The 13,780-nt window shown below is 42.4% G+C and overlaps 1 protein-coding gene across 1 annotated transcript in view; it reads left to right on the top strand.

Moving 5' to 3' along the window:
- The window catches only part of LOC120535337 (kinesin-like protein KIF14), a 79,864-nt gene that overhangs the window by 29,501 nt on the left and 36,583 nt on the right, over nucleotides 1-13,780 (top strand). Inside the window, exon 6 of the mRNA XM_039763112.1 lies at nucleotides 13,350-13,402. Within this exon, the coding sequence (XP_039619046.1) occupies nucleotides 13,350-13,402 (53 nt within the window). The remainder of the gene's footprint in view (nucleotides 1-13,349; nucleotides 13,403-13,780) is intronic.

The following is a 13,780-nucleotide window of genomic DNA, read 5'->3' as shown; positions in this document are numbered from 1 at the left end:
GATGTCAGAAGGACGGATGCCAAAACCGAACTGCCCAAAATTTAGATTTCGATGTACCAAGCAAATGGCGATATGTTCGAAGTTACGTACGGTTCCGGAGCTGTTCAAGGGTTTAAGTCGGTCAATGATGTTAGTCCTGGAAATTACGCCCCACCAAAGCAACGCTCCAAAAACCAACCAAACTTGCTGTTATCTGCTCGAACCAACACAGACTTGCTGTAATCGGCCGTCGAGCGGCATCACTGAAGCATTCGAACATTCTTAGCCAATCGTGCAATACTGCGTCTGCGTTTGCCACGTGATGTTCTAACTACAGAGGTAGAGTCCCAGAGGTTGAGTCGAGGTATTGACGCAAACACCATACATACGGATAGTAGCAAATTATAAGGATTTTTATGTGCCACTCCTTGCTTGGTGGCATTTACAACTTTAAATATCAGATAAGACCTATTGTTAGGAGGAGAATTGACCAGAGCTTCATCAATTTGATTAGAACCTCACCGGCCCGTTTTATGATTTTGTTCAAAACTGCATTTGTACGTTCCTTTGAAATGGAAGAAAATTCTGAAGAAATAAAACTTGACTTGAAGTATTGGTGGGGATTTGAATGCTGTGCCTGAGCTGTTTGAGGTGAGTGGCTTAAAGTGTCTAGGAAGTGAAGGTACAGTCTTGGGAGTCATAGTGGACTTGATACGATCAGCTTCCAGACAGTGTTCAGAAGCCATTAAAAGGCAAACGGAATGTCCGGTTATATAGCGCCCTGATGTGTGGAGTACAAGTCACAGGAGGTTCTGCTCAAGTCTTTATAATACACTGGTGAGGCCTCATCTGGAGTACTCCAGAATACAAAAAGGACATAACGGCACAAAGAAAGGTACAGAGATGAGCAACCAGGCTGATTCAGGGCTACAGGGATGAGTTATGAGGAAAGATTAAATGAGCTGAGCCTTTACAGTTTAAGGAAAAGAAGATTTGGAGGAGACCTGACTGAAGTGTTTAAAATTATGAAAGGAATTTGTGCAGTGGATCGAGACATTGACTTTAAAATGAGTTCATCAAGAACATGTGGACACAGTTGGAAACTTAAGGGTAAATTTCACACAAACATGAGGAAGTTTTTCTTTACACAAAGAATGATATTCACTTGGAATAAGCGACCAAGTAGTGTGGTAGACAAGTAGGACTTTAAGGACCTTCAAAACTCATTGTAGGAGAATCAAGTGGATAGGATTGGTGAGCTTTATTGGGCTGAGTGTTCTGTTCTACATCCATCCATTATCCAACCTGCTACAGTATATCCTAACTACAGGGTCACAGGGGTCTGCTGGAGCCAATCCCACCCAACACAGGGCACAAGGCAGGGTGCCAGCCCACTGCGGGTTCTGTTCTACAATTTTTTTTTAATGCTTTAAAGAAGGAGGCTTGCAAAGGTATGTGCTGTAGTTCTGAGTGTAACTACAGGTTTGAACTACACACCTACCATTATCGGGGTTTAGGTTGGTTTACAGAGCCACTTCCTATTTGAGTAATAATAAGCTTTATTATAATGTTATATAATCTATAAGATGATAAAGTTGTTGCTCTTTTTCCCCTGCCTGTTCGTTTCACTTTAATTGCCTGTGGTTACGGGTAGGGATGCTCTGATCAGTTATTTAAAGGCAGACGCCGACCACCAATTCATGTTGCTTGATCGGCCAATTCTGATACTAATTCTAATTTAAAGGGATTTTTTTTTTTATCCCTTTAAAATTCCTCTTTAAAGTAAGCTCTTGCATAACCAGATACACAAAAGTCTTAGGTCCTTATATGTAACTGTATTTTTATAATTAAACTATAAACGACAGGTGTTTTGTATTAATCAAATGAAATTGTGTAAGCTTGTTGTTCAGTAACCATAAACTAAATTATCTTAAAATACTTAATGTTTCTAGAATGCATATGGCATAAAAGAAAATGCTTCTCATTAATTATAAGCTGTCGTTTAATTTTTTTTTCTGTAATGTACCTACCTGAAACCAGGCTTAATTAAAAAAAATTGAGTTTTCACCTTTTCTTGAATGAGAACAAAATTACATTTCTCACACAATCAATTACTTGGTATTGGCAATTAAACACTGCTTAGATGTAAAAATGCCTGCACTTATAGGTGTTAATCATTTTAAAATCATTAATTGCACTACAGCTTTTTTCTGTTAAAGTATACACTTAACTATATTTATACAGGTGTTGGTTTTTTTTTTTTTTCTTTAGTGTATCAGCTAGACAATTCTTGGTGCGGTTTTAAATATGGTTTACTATTTTAATTATGCTTATGTGCTTATTTGTTGCCAAAATGTATGCTGTATGACACAAATAAACAATAACTGTACAAATTTTTAAAAAAAGCTGCAAGTGAATCCAATGTTCAAAAGACAAAAAACTAGCGTGCTTAACAAATCTATAAGTTAGATGCATTTTGCTGTTAATACCAAGCAGCAATTTTCAATTCTTCTTTACTTTTTTCCAGTTAAAAATGTAACCTGCTCCACTCGCACTCAAGCTCTCTGTCCATACTGCAATGGTGTCTGCCTTCATTTAAAGGACAAAATAGAAAGGTCTGAATTCATTCAAGTAGCTTTTTCTTGCGGTTTTGTCTAATTGTACAAGATGACTTCTCCGATTCTTCTGTTTTTGCAGTTTATTACTCCACTTTATGTAACGTTAAAGGCCGATATATTCTAATCGGCCCTCGTTCTCTACTATTTGGAAGAGTCCGACTCCCTGGAATTGCTGCTCTCTGTTTACACGGCAGGAGGACTTGATCACTGCAGTGCCTAGCGAAAAGGAGAGCTAAAACTAATTTACCGTAAAGCTTAGAAAGGCTGGGCCTGAAATGATCAGCTTTTGTGATTGGCCAATTTAGCGATCACCAAGTGAGGGTGCGATTTAGATTGGCGTCTGACTGATCGGAGCATCCCTAGTTAAAGTTTGAGCGAGGGGTGTATGGGTTTGGGGGTGCTGAACTGCAGTACCTGACCGTGTTAGGAGGGCAGGATTTGGGACATTCTGGTCTGTGGTGTTGCGGGTTCACAGCTCCCATCAAGAGGCCCATCTATCAGATATGAAAGGCACTATATAAATTGATAGATAGATATGAAAGGCACTATATAAGTGATAGATGGATAGATATGAAAGGCACTATATAAATTGATAGATATGAAAGGCACTATATAATTATCTATCTATTAATTATATAGTGCCTTTCATATCTATCTATCTATCTAATTCACAAGACAACCATGCATGGCTGGCAAGACAACCATGGAAAGCACGCCGGAAGAGGCGTGGATTCACTAAGCCGCCGACAAATAAGACACCTATGGCGCATGCTTGAAAGAGCCATGCCCACCAACTCCAAGACCATTGGATACGACAACTCGCAGGGCCACACCCACCAACTCGGACGCGACGACACTGAAAAATGGCGTCATTTATATTCGTCTGTCGTAGAGGCCACATGCAGTGCAGGTCAGGTTAATGTCATGTGCATTGACTGTTCATAGAGGCATGTTTCTCGCGGAGGTGAATCGCCATATGCAGCGTGTGAAACGGTTTGCGAGGGGTATCCCATGGGATCCTTAAAACAATCCTTTACAACTGAGGTTGAAGCACAATGAAGTAAGCAGTCTTTAAAAACCAACTTTTCGGTTACGACGCATGACTCGTACACCATAGCAAACTGTTTTACACGCTACATACAGCTATTCGCTTCCACGACAAGCATGCGTCATCTTGGATGCTCCTGCAGGAACACGGAAGAAGTTTTCCTGCCCACCAACGCTCCTTTTTCACCGGCCGGCGTCTACCCTCGCTCTCTAGGCATTCACACTGCCTGCCCATTTGCCCGGACGCAAAAACTCACCGACCACCCAGTTAGTCCCTTTCCTCTGCGGTAAGAGTCCACATGCACGTCTGAGCCACGCGGCGTTTGTTATGCCGCGGGTTCACTATTGTGTTGTATTTTGCTCTCTCCAGAGTTCCATCTTTTCATTCGCTTACTGTTGTATTCTCACACCAACCCGTTTTAGACAACTGTGTCTTTCCAGAAGTGTTTAGCATTCAATAAATATTTATGCGTGACATTAAGCGTGTCTACCCGGCGTGGGTAAGCCGTTGAACCCCATTCGGGCTGCAAACTAAGTGCGATTCCTACACTCCCACTGGTTGCGTCCCAACCCTTTGTACACACCCCCCTCCCACCTTGCTAATACCATGGTCGGGTGTCTTGGTGGATTATATATATAGAAAAGCAGCCAGATCTGAACAGAGCAGTGAAAAGTCTACGTCACTCACAGGTACATCTGGACTATGTAAAGACGGCGACTTGACGAGTTGGAGGTGGGCACATGAGCGGGCAGTGCATACTGAAAGAGAAATCGGCAGACGAGCATGACGGACGGAGCTGAACGGACGTCCTTATCCTTTCCTCCCGTTCCACACTCCGCGCCGTGCACCCCCATCCCTCCGTCTGGCAGGAGAAGGCTCGAGGACGGTGCGCCAGTTTTCAGTCACTTCAGACGATTGTGTGTTGGTTCGTTCCGTGCATTGTTACAATGTTGCTTTTCTTGCTGACTTATTACATTACCGATTTTTCAAATGTAATTTTTTTCCCTCTGCTTAAAAATCATTAAACCGTCCAGATTATGCGGCGTATGGTATGCCGCGGGTTGGCTAGTTTTACAATAATCGCCGCACTCAAGGGATGATTCGTGATGTGGGCGTTGCTCACCTAAGTGCACAGGTGAGAAACCGTCCGCATTCGTGATTGAGCTTGGGGCTGCTGATTTGCCACAGCTGCCACATCCTCTTTTTATAAATAGAAGCACGAAGCGGCTAAGGGGGAGAGAAAAAAGAAAATGGGAAAGAACGGGGAGGGTGCAGGAGAATGAGCGAGTGCAGGCTCGCCTGGGTGTTTTGGCAGACACCCGGGGAGCAGTCGTCGTGGTTGCTCCCGCAGAGTTTATTGTGAAGAGCGGGAGTGACCGGAAGGTGGATGACTCGCCACGAAAGGCAGCGGGAGTTGGGATTTAGGACGTATATTCCACAGCGTGGGAGCCCAAGTCGCTTTTTGGAGGAGCCTAACGGAGCCAGGGGTCGGTGAGGCGAACCGATCAGCCGAAGCAGGCGGAGCAGGTCAGCTACAGCTCAGGTGACTCCCCTGTTGCGGAGCCCGTTTGGGAGAAGCAGGGGAGCCGCCAGTAGTAGGATACACCGGATTTTTAAAAGGAAAACTTCCAGCCATTATTTTAACCTCTTTGTTTTAGATTTTTTTCTAATAGATTTTAACCTCCACTTTTCGCCTCTGTTTTTAATGGATTATTTATTTATTGAAGATTTGAAACGCTGCACTATTTGGATACTGTTTTGATTTAATTTTAATAAAAGCATTTTACAATTTTGCACCATCCCCTTGCTCTATTTGTTGTGCCTCACTGCCGTGCTTATCAGTAGCATTACCGACCGTGCAGGGTTCAAGGGCTCCCGGGACAGACGATGGGAGCATAGAGCGAACCTGCATCGTCACATGGTCAAGTCCACAGTATAGAAAGGGGACAGCATGAAACACGAGCTAAATACATCTTCATTACTGCCCACTAGTTTTAAACACTTTCAACTATTTGAGAAAATATTTCAATATCTTCCAGTATACTGAAATATATTGATGTGTATATAAATTGCTAATTTTTCAGAACTGTTTTCTAAAATATACTATTACAAGATTTTATAATTTAGAACTTGCATTTCTTAAAGCTATTAGCTATTAGGGCAGCAGTAGCTCAGTCGGTAGAGCGGGTTGTCCAGCAATCGGAGGGTCGCAGGTTCGATCCTGGCTCCCGGCATGAGAATGCAGCTGTTGTGTCCTTGGGCAAGACACTTAACCTACCTTGCCGGCTGGTGGTGGTCGGAAGGATTGGTGGCGCCAGTGTGTTCGGCAGCCTCACTTCTGTCAGTGTGCCCCAGGGCAGCTGTGGCTACATAGTAGCTTATCATCACCAGCGTGTGAATGGGTGAATGACTGTTGTGTTGTAAAGCACCTAGGGGGGTTCTTGAACTCTAGTTAGGCGCTATATCTAATACAGGCCATTTACCATTTTTTTTAGATATATTTTTAAGCATACTGTGCTTGCTTATTATAATTTACCAGTAACGGCGCACTGCTATGACGAGAATGCGCAGTGAACACACTTGACTTGAGCATTCCTAGTTCTCATTCACTTCTTCTTCTGCTTGTTTATCATTCGTTTTCTCGGAGGTTGATAAGCTTGCTGCTTCCTCTTCTTTTCTCCACCCTGGCGGCCCGCTTCATCTCTTCTTTCGTTGGCATCTTTTCACGTTAAAACTGCTGAAGTCAGTGTTTGTGTTGCAACTGCTTAGTACGTTTTCCTTAATTTTTCACGTAAGCTGGCATTTAAGTCTTCAATCTGCCTCAGGAATGATTTAAAATAAGAAGTGGAAGTGACGGCAAGGGTGGTAGGGATGACCACGGCGCTGTACTGTCTGACCAGAGTTGATTCTACAATAAAATAAAAAAATAAAAAAACAGAGGAGGGTCAATCATCACCCCAAAAGCGGAGAGTAGACGTCACGTAGCATCTGTGTACCAAGTTTCAGGTCAATAATTCAAACGGTTTGTGAGCTAACGGGTGATTTAAAACCCTGGACAATATGTGCAATATGCAGTATTTTAGAGTTTATATTTCAAGATACCTATCATTTTTTATATATTGCAGTATATTGCGGTATATTTGAAGAATATATTACCCTGGCATTGGGGAAACTAAAAAAAAAAAAAACAATCCTCCAATAAATGTTAGGTTTCTTCTTATGTTGAGATTTGTTCCTGACCCAGTTGAACTTTTGACCAAACACAAATTGCAAGCTTTTTCTTTACAGCCCTGTTTTCTTGCTTTTACTGTTTAAAGTGATGACATTATGATCTGTAGCGATAGTAGGGAGCAGGTTGAGGAGACCCTGGAGAGGTGGAGATATGCTCTAGAAAGGAGAGGACTGAAGATCAGTAGGAACAGTGAGGATGGAGGGAGTAGAGCTGGTAGAGGTGAATGAGTTTAAATACTTAATCAGATCAACAGTACAGAGTAAAGGGGATTGTGGAAGAGAAGTGAAAGAGTGCAGGCAGAGTGGAGTGGGTGGAGAAGAGTGTCAGGAGTGATTTGTGACAGACGGGTATCAGCAAGAGTGAAAGGGAAGGTCTACAGGATGGTAGTGAGACCAGCTATGTTATATGGGCTGGAGACGGTGGCGCTGAGAAGAAAGCCGGAGACAGAACTGGAGGTGGCAGAGTTAAAGATGATCAGATATGCATTGGGTGTGACGAGGAGGGATAGGATTAGAAATGAGGACATTGGAGGGTCAGCACAGGTTGGACAGTTGGGAGAGATTGGTCAGAGAGGTGAGATTGTGTTGGTTTGGACATGTCCAGAGGAGAGATGAGGGGTATAATAAGAGAAGGGTACTAAGGATAGAGCTGCTAGCCAAGAGGAAAAGAGGAAGGCCTAAGAGAAGGTTTATGGATGTAGTGAGAGAGGACATGCAGGTGATGGGTGTGACAGAGCAAGATGACGAGGACAAAGATCTGGAAAAGGATTGGCTGTAGCAACCCCTAACGGGAGCAGCCGAAAGAAGACTTTAAAGTGAAGCCTAAGGATGCTGGTGGAGTAGCCAGCTTGAACTACTTTAGTGAGTTTCCAGGCAAAAAGGCATAAATATCTTCCTGCCTTTCTGGACACGTGTCCTATTGCTTGTCTTATTCACCATAGATAGTTGTGCTCATGAGTTTTTATACCCTGGCAGAATGTTTTTTTTTTTGTTTTTTTTCGCCTTCTACAATTTCTTGTATTAGGAATTTTAGTTTTCGCATACCCCTTGGGGTCAGAGCGCAGGGTCAGCCATTGTACAGCACCCCTGGAGCAAATGAAGGTTAAGGGCCTTGCTCAAGGGCCCAGCAGAGTAGGATCTCTTTTGGCAGTGACGGGGATATCAAACCGGCAACCTTCAGGATACCAGCGCAGATCATTAGCCTCAGAGAATTTGTACAATGTGTACCATATTCTTAAAAACCACTGATCGGGCAAAAGACCTTTCATTGACATTTAATGGAATTCAAATTAAACTTTAAGGCATCACAGAAGAGCACAACCATTAAAAAGATCATAGTGATAAGGAAAAATGACAGGTCCTGTTGAAAAGTTTGCATACCCTTAGTTCTTCACTACTGTGTGTTGCCCCCTTTAGCATCAGTGATGGCATGAAGTCTTTTGTGATAGTTGTGGATGACGTCGTTGATTTTTCTCAGGTGGTGTAGCTGCCCAGGTCTCTTAAATGTATGGGTTGCCTTGCATGACCTGCACATCTTGAGTTCGCCCCATAGTGCAGTGGTTCTCAACCTGTGGGGCGGGCCCCCCTAGGGGGGCACGAAGTAACATAAAAGGGGGTGCGAAGATGTGAAAAAAAGAAAACGAAAAAAATATGAAAAAAAATCTGTTGAAACCAAAACAAATTATCTTAAACTACATTCTGATACTAGAACAGTAAATATAGTGTTGGATAAATGTCGATAAAAGTTAAGTAGGTATAATAAAATATACATCTACATTTCAAAAAAATGTTAGGGGGGCATGATTAAAACTTATGAAAACTCGGGTCGCAGATACTTAAAGGTTGAGAAACGCTGCCATAGTGGCTCAGTGAAGTTGAGGTCAGGTGACCGTGATGGCCACTCCAACACCTTCACGTTTATTTCTGCTGTAGCCACCGAACGGTCAACTTGGCCTAGTGTTTTGGATCACTGTCGTTGGAAGATTCAAGTACGCCCCATGCGCAGCTTCTAGACTGAACAACAACATTTATTTCTATAGCACATTTTCATACAAATAATGAAGCTCAAAGTGCACATGATGAAGAAAGAGAGAGACAAAGAATTTAAAATAAGACCAAACTCATTAAAATAGAATAAAAGTAAGGTCCGATGGCCAGGGAGGACAAAAAAAAAAAAAAAAACACTCCAGACGGCTGGAGAAAAAATTAAAACCTGCAGGGGTTTCAGACCATGAGACCACCCAGCCCCCTCTAGGCGTTCTACCTCACATCAATGACCTCACTCAGTCCTCATTGTGTTCAGGGTTGTCATGGAAGGACTTGATGATGACGGTCATGTGGACTTCTGGCCTTTAATCCATCACTGTAGGAACATCACGGTGCTTTGACTAGGTGGTGGTGGCGCAGATCGCCACCACAGAAAACCAGGAAAAGAACAGAAGAGAGAGTAGGGGGGGTTTTGGAGCCACCATGAATAGTTATGACAATTTAATTGAATATACAGAGCATCAGAATTAAACTAAAATGAAGTTTTGAGAAAGCCATGTTAAAGTAATGTGGTTTTAGCAATTTTTGTTTAAAGAGCAAGTTGTCCTCCAGTATATTCCGGCATTCATCTTGCCATCAATTTCCTCTAAGGTACCTGTGCCACTGGAGCTCACACATCCCCAGAACATCAGAGATCCCCCTCCATGCTTCACATTAGGGATGGTGTACCTCTCATCATGGCCTTGTTGCATCCTCTCCAAACACGGCGTTCATGGCTGTGTAGCCCTCCCACCGTGGGACTGGCGCATTACTTCTGTCATAGGGTGAAGGGGATCCACATTAAACACATCCCAATTAATTTTAATAACCAATGGGTCCAGTAAAATGATTATATTTATACCTGCTGTTCCAATATTTCAAAATAATGCTTTGTAAACACTCGCCCTTTTGTTAATTACACAATCTATCACTTCTGTTTTAGGCACACGTGTACACATACACTTAATGACTTGTTTGTATGCAACCAGCAGGTACAAACTCCCCACAATCATGGATATGAGAAAAAAAAACAATAAAATAAAAATTTATTAAACATGTCACTCCGGAAATATCATCAGTTTAACTTCACTCAATTTGTTGGTACGAGTTACAGCACGGACACTGTTCACACATAAAAATCAATAATAAAAAATGTAAAAGAAACCATAGGCGTGCTTAATTGGTGCTCGTATGCAGTAGACGGATCCATGGGTACTCGAGGTGTCCTCCTGGAACTGTCGTCGTGCTTCATTTTTACATCCCCAATGAAATGCAGCAATCTCGCAGCTCCTCCTTCGAAACACCTGCAGCTTCATCTTGATGTGGGATTAATTGGCATTCTCTTTATCACATTTCTATTAGCTTGCAAATTCTCACAAAGTAGGCATTTGATGTTTCGTCTGCCTGCCGTGAAAAGCGAAGCTCCCTTTTGTCATCCACGTTCCAATGACCCAAACCCTCTCAATGCCCCCTCGCGTTTAACATTGATGTGAAGAAAACGATCCCAGCTCTCTCCTCAACCTTAGTTCAAGCTTTCTTTACCCCATCGTTTTTCCTCTTTTTCTTACACTCTCGTTTAATGTTCTACCCTATCGCTCTGCTGCCACACCATCTTCTCTCTCTCTCTCTCTCTCTCTCTCTCTCTCTGTGTCTTCCAATAGAACACCTCTGGGACATTATGTTTTGGTCCATCCAATGCCACCAGGTTGCACCTCAGACTGTCCAGGAGCTCAGTGATGCCCTGGTCCAGATCTGGGAGGAGATCCCCCACAACACCATCTGTCATCTCATTAGAAGCATGCACCGATGTTGTCAGGCATGTATACAAGAACACAGGGGCCATACAAAGTGCTGCGTACAATTTTGAGTTGCTGCAATTAAATTTTGGCAAAATGGACTAGCATGCCACATCATTTTTTCACTCTGATTTTTGGGACGTCTTTGAATTCAGGGCTCTGTAGGTTGATCATTTTCATTTCCATTAAACGATGTGGCATCCTTTCGTTCCTAACACATTACCCAGTCTATATCAGTATAGATATCCAGGAGGATTTCTTTTTCCCATTGAGATCTGATGTGTTTTCAAAGTGTTCCTTTAATTTTTTTGAGCAGTTTATATCACTTCTGTTTTATGCACATGTGTACGCATACACTTAATGACTTGTTTGTATGCAACCAGTAGGTGGATGGTTGGGAGACAAAGTCAGAGAGGTGTAATTACGTTGGTTTGGACATGTGAAGAGGCGAGATGCTGGGTATACTGAGAGGAGGGTACTAAGGAGAGAGCTGCCAGGGAAGAGGAGAAGAGGAAGGCCTAAGAGAAGGTTTATGGATGTGGTGAGAGAGGACATGAAGGTGATGAGTGTGACAGAACAAGATGACAAGGACTGGAAGATATGGAAGAAGATGATCTGCTGTGGCAACCTCTAAAGGGAGCAGACGAAAGAAGTTGAAGAAAATCTATTAAGGCGAATGTTTTCTTATTTCATATACGAGTCTAGTATGTTTTGGAAGTATAGATTTGTTCAATAATAGTGAAAGATGTCCATATATCGTGGTGTATATTTAAGTGTGTTAGGTTTGGACTCAGAAATCCAGACCACTTGGTCATGCTTTATTGTAAACTAACGGAAGTACCCAGTGTTTCACAGATATATTTGTAGTGACAAGTTCAAGTAAAATGACACCTTTTATTAAAAATTAATATGCAAGCTTTTGAGATAACTTGGGGGTCCCTTCAGGCAAGATGTAATTTTTTAGTTGACCAATAAAAGGTGTCATTTTACTTGACTTATACCGTGTTAACCATTATGAATGTAGTGACAACACCCTAGTACCACAGGTATATTTGTAGAAAGCAATGATTTCTCTGTGTGTGTGTGTGTGTTTTAAAATGGTGACCCTGTTGTTGTCTGATAAAGAGGCAATGCAGATAAAAGATGAAGCAACGTCTCTGCTCTTGAGTCAAGTATTTTGTCCTTTTGGGGTCCAATAGGACTCCAGTAGTGTGGTAACTCCTTTCTCGGTTGTATTAATGAACACCGTCATGTCTGACTTGTCTTCTTGGCTCAAGGTGGACGGTTCATAGGGCTTTAGTTATGAAGAAAAGCCAACAAAGCAGGAGTTAAACAGCAGCCCTTTTGGTTCTCTCCTTTGTGTTGCACAGCACTTCCACTATTGATCGAGCCCACCCAACACCCCCCTTGCAAAAACACACACACAATATACTCCAATTTAGATTACAGTACAGAGAAGCAGCACCATGGCATTGCCTGGTAAGTCGTGTTCAGCTCTGCTTATTTTGTCTGCTAGTTTGGATGTTTGGCTTGCTCTCAGCCAGCAGGTGGCACTGTTGTGCAAATTGTAGCACACAGGAGAGAAAAAAAAGAAAACCCTGTCAGCTCCAGAATCGGGCTACTTTGGAACCCAAAATGTTCTCTTCTCCACATGGATCTAGTGAACATGTAAGCAAAATCTGGTCCAGATTAGTCAAAGGGTGTGGGATTGTCTAGGAGCTAAACACAAAAAACCCCACCAATACTGGCATTTATATTGCCTTAGAGAGACATGTGGCGCTGCCCAGGTAAGTCATGGTAGGCTCTGCTTCCTTTGTCTGCTAGTCTGCCTTCAGTCTGTTCAAATTGTTTGATTGTTCTGAGCCAGCAGGTGCCATTTGGGTGCAAAATGTAACCCACCGGGGATAGAGAGCATGTACTCTTATGGGGGAGGGTTCGGTTGGGAGACAAACACTGGGACCCCAAGGGGCAAAATTTTAAGTTCCAAAGTAGTCCATCTTATTGATATGGTCATAGGGAGCAACTTTGCAAAATTTGGTTGATTCATCAAAGGGTATAGGATTATATAAGGAACAGTCGGACGGACATTCTATGTGTGTATCTGTCAGTGATATAGTGCCTTTCTCATTTCTGTGTCTATTATATAGTGCCTTTCATGTCTGTCTGTATCAGTTATATAGTGCCTTTCATGTCTATCAGTTATATAGTGCCTTTCATGTCTGTCTATTAGTTATGAAAGGCACCATATATCTGTCTGTATCAGTTATATAGTGCCTTTCATGTCTATCAGTTATATAGTGCCTTTCATGTCTGTCTTAGTTATGAAAGGCACCATATATCTGTCTGTATCAGTTATAGTGCCTTTCATGTCTGTATCAGTTATATAGTGCCTTTCATGTCTGTCTATTAGTTATGAAAGGCACCATATATATGTCTGTATCAGTTATATAGTGCCTTTCATGTCTGTCTGTGTCTGTTATATAGTGCCTTTCATGTCTGTCTGTGTCTGTTATATAGTGCCTTTCATATCTGTTTGTCTGTTAATTGTGCCTTTCTCATCGGATTATCTGATGGCCCATGTCTCATGTTCACACATTCTCATAATTAACCCTTTCCACATTTTCAGCGCCTTTTCTTTGATTTTTTTAATAGCTTCGTGTAAGAGAACATCCACATCTGGGACCTTATGTAGCAGGACTTTCTTCGTGAGTATCTCTTGTGTGTTTTAATGTTAATCTTTAATGGAAAAAAATGCTATTCTGGCTCTGTATTCAACTGCAAATTGCCTGTGCTATCCTGCTGTATTGCATGTGCTACGACCTGTGAGGTTCTTGAAATCTGCATAAAGATTAACAGCAAAACGGCCAGTGCCTGAGGAGTTTGACGATTTGGAGAACACCGCGTCGCCAGTTATCCATTATTACTTTATAATGTGCCAATTCAGTTGAACGTTTTGGGAAGCGGGGGTCTACCCCATTAGCACTGCTTACAAGGCAGGAGGCAGCTGTGGATGAGAGGTGGCAGCAGCAACTGCAGACCCTTTGAATGGTTTGTTAATCTTTGCAGTTCTGTTCTGTGAGGGG

Source organism: Polypterus senegalus, chromosome 9 (assembly GCF_016835505.1).
Source record: "Polypterus senegalus isolate Bchr_013 chromosome 9, ASM1683550v1, whole genome shotgun sequence".
Lineage (NCBI taxonomy): Eukaryota > Metazoa > Chordata > Cladistia > Polypteriformes > Polypteridae > Polypterus > Polypterus senegalus.
Note: the sequence above shows the minus strand (reverse complement) of the source record. Positions and strands in the feature narration are given on the sequence as shown.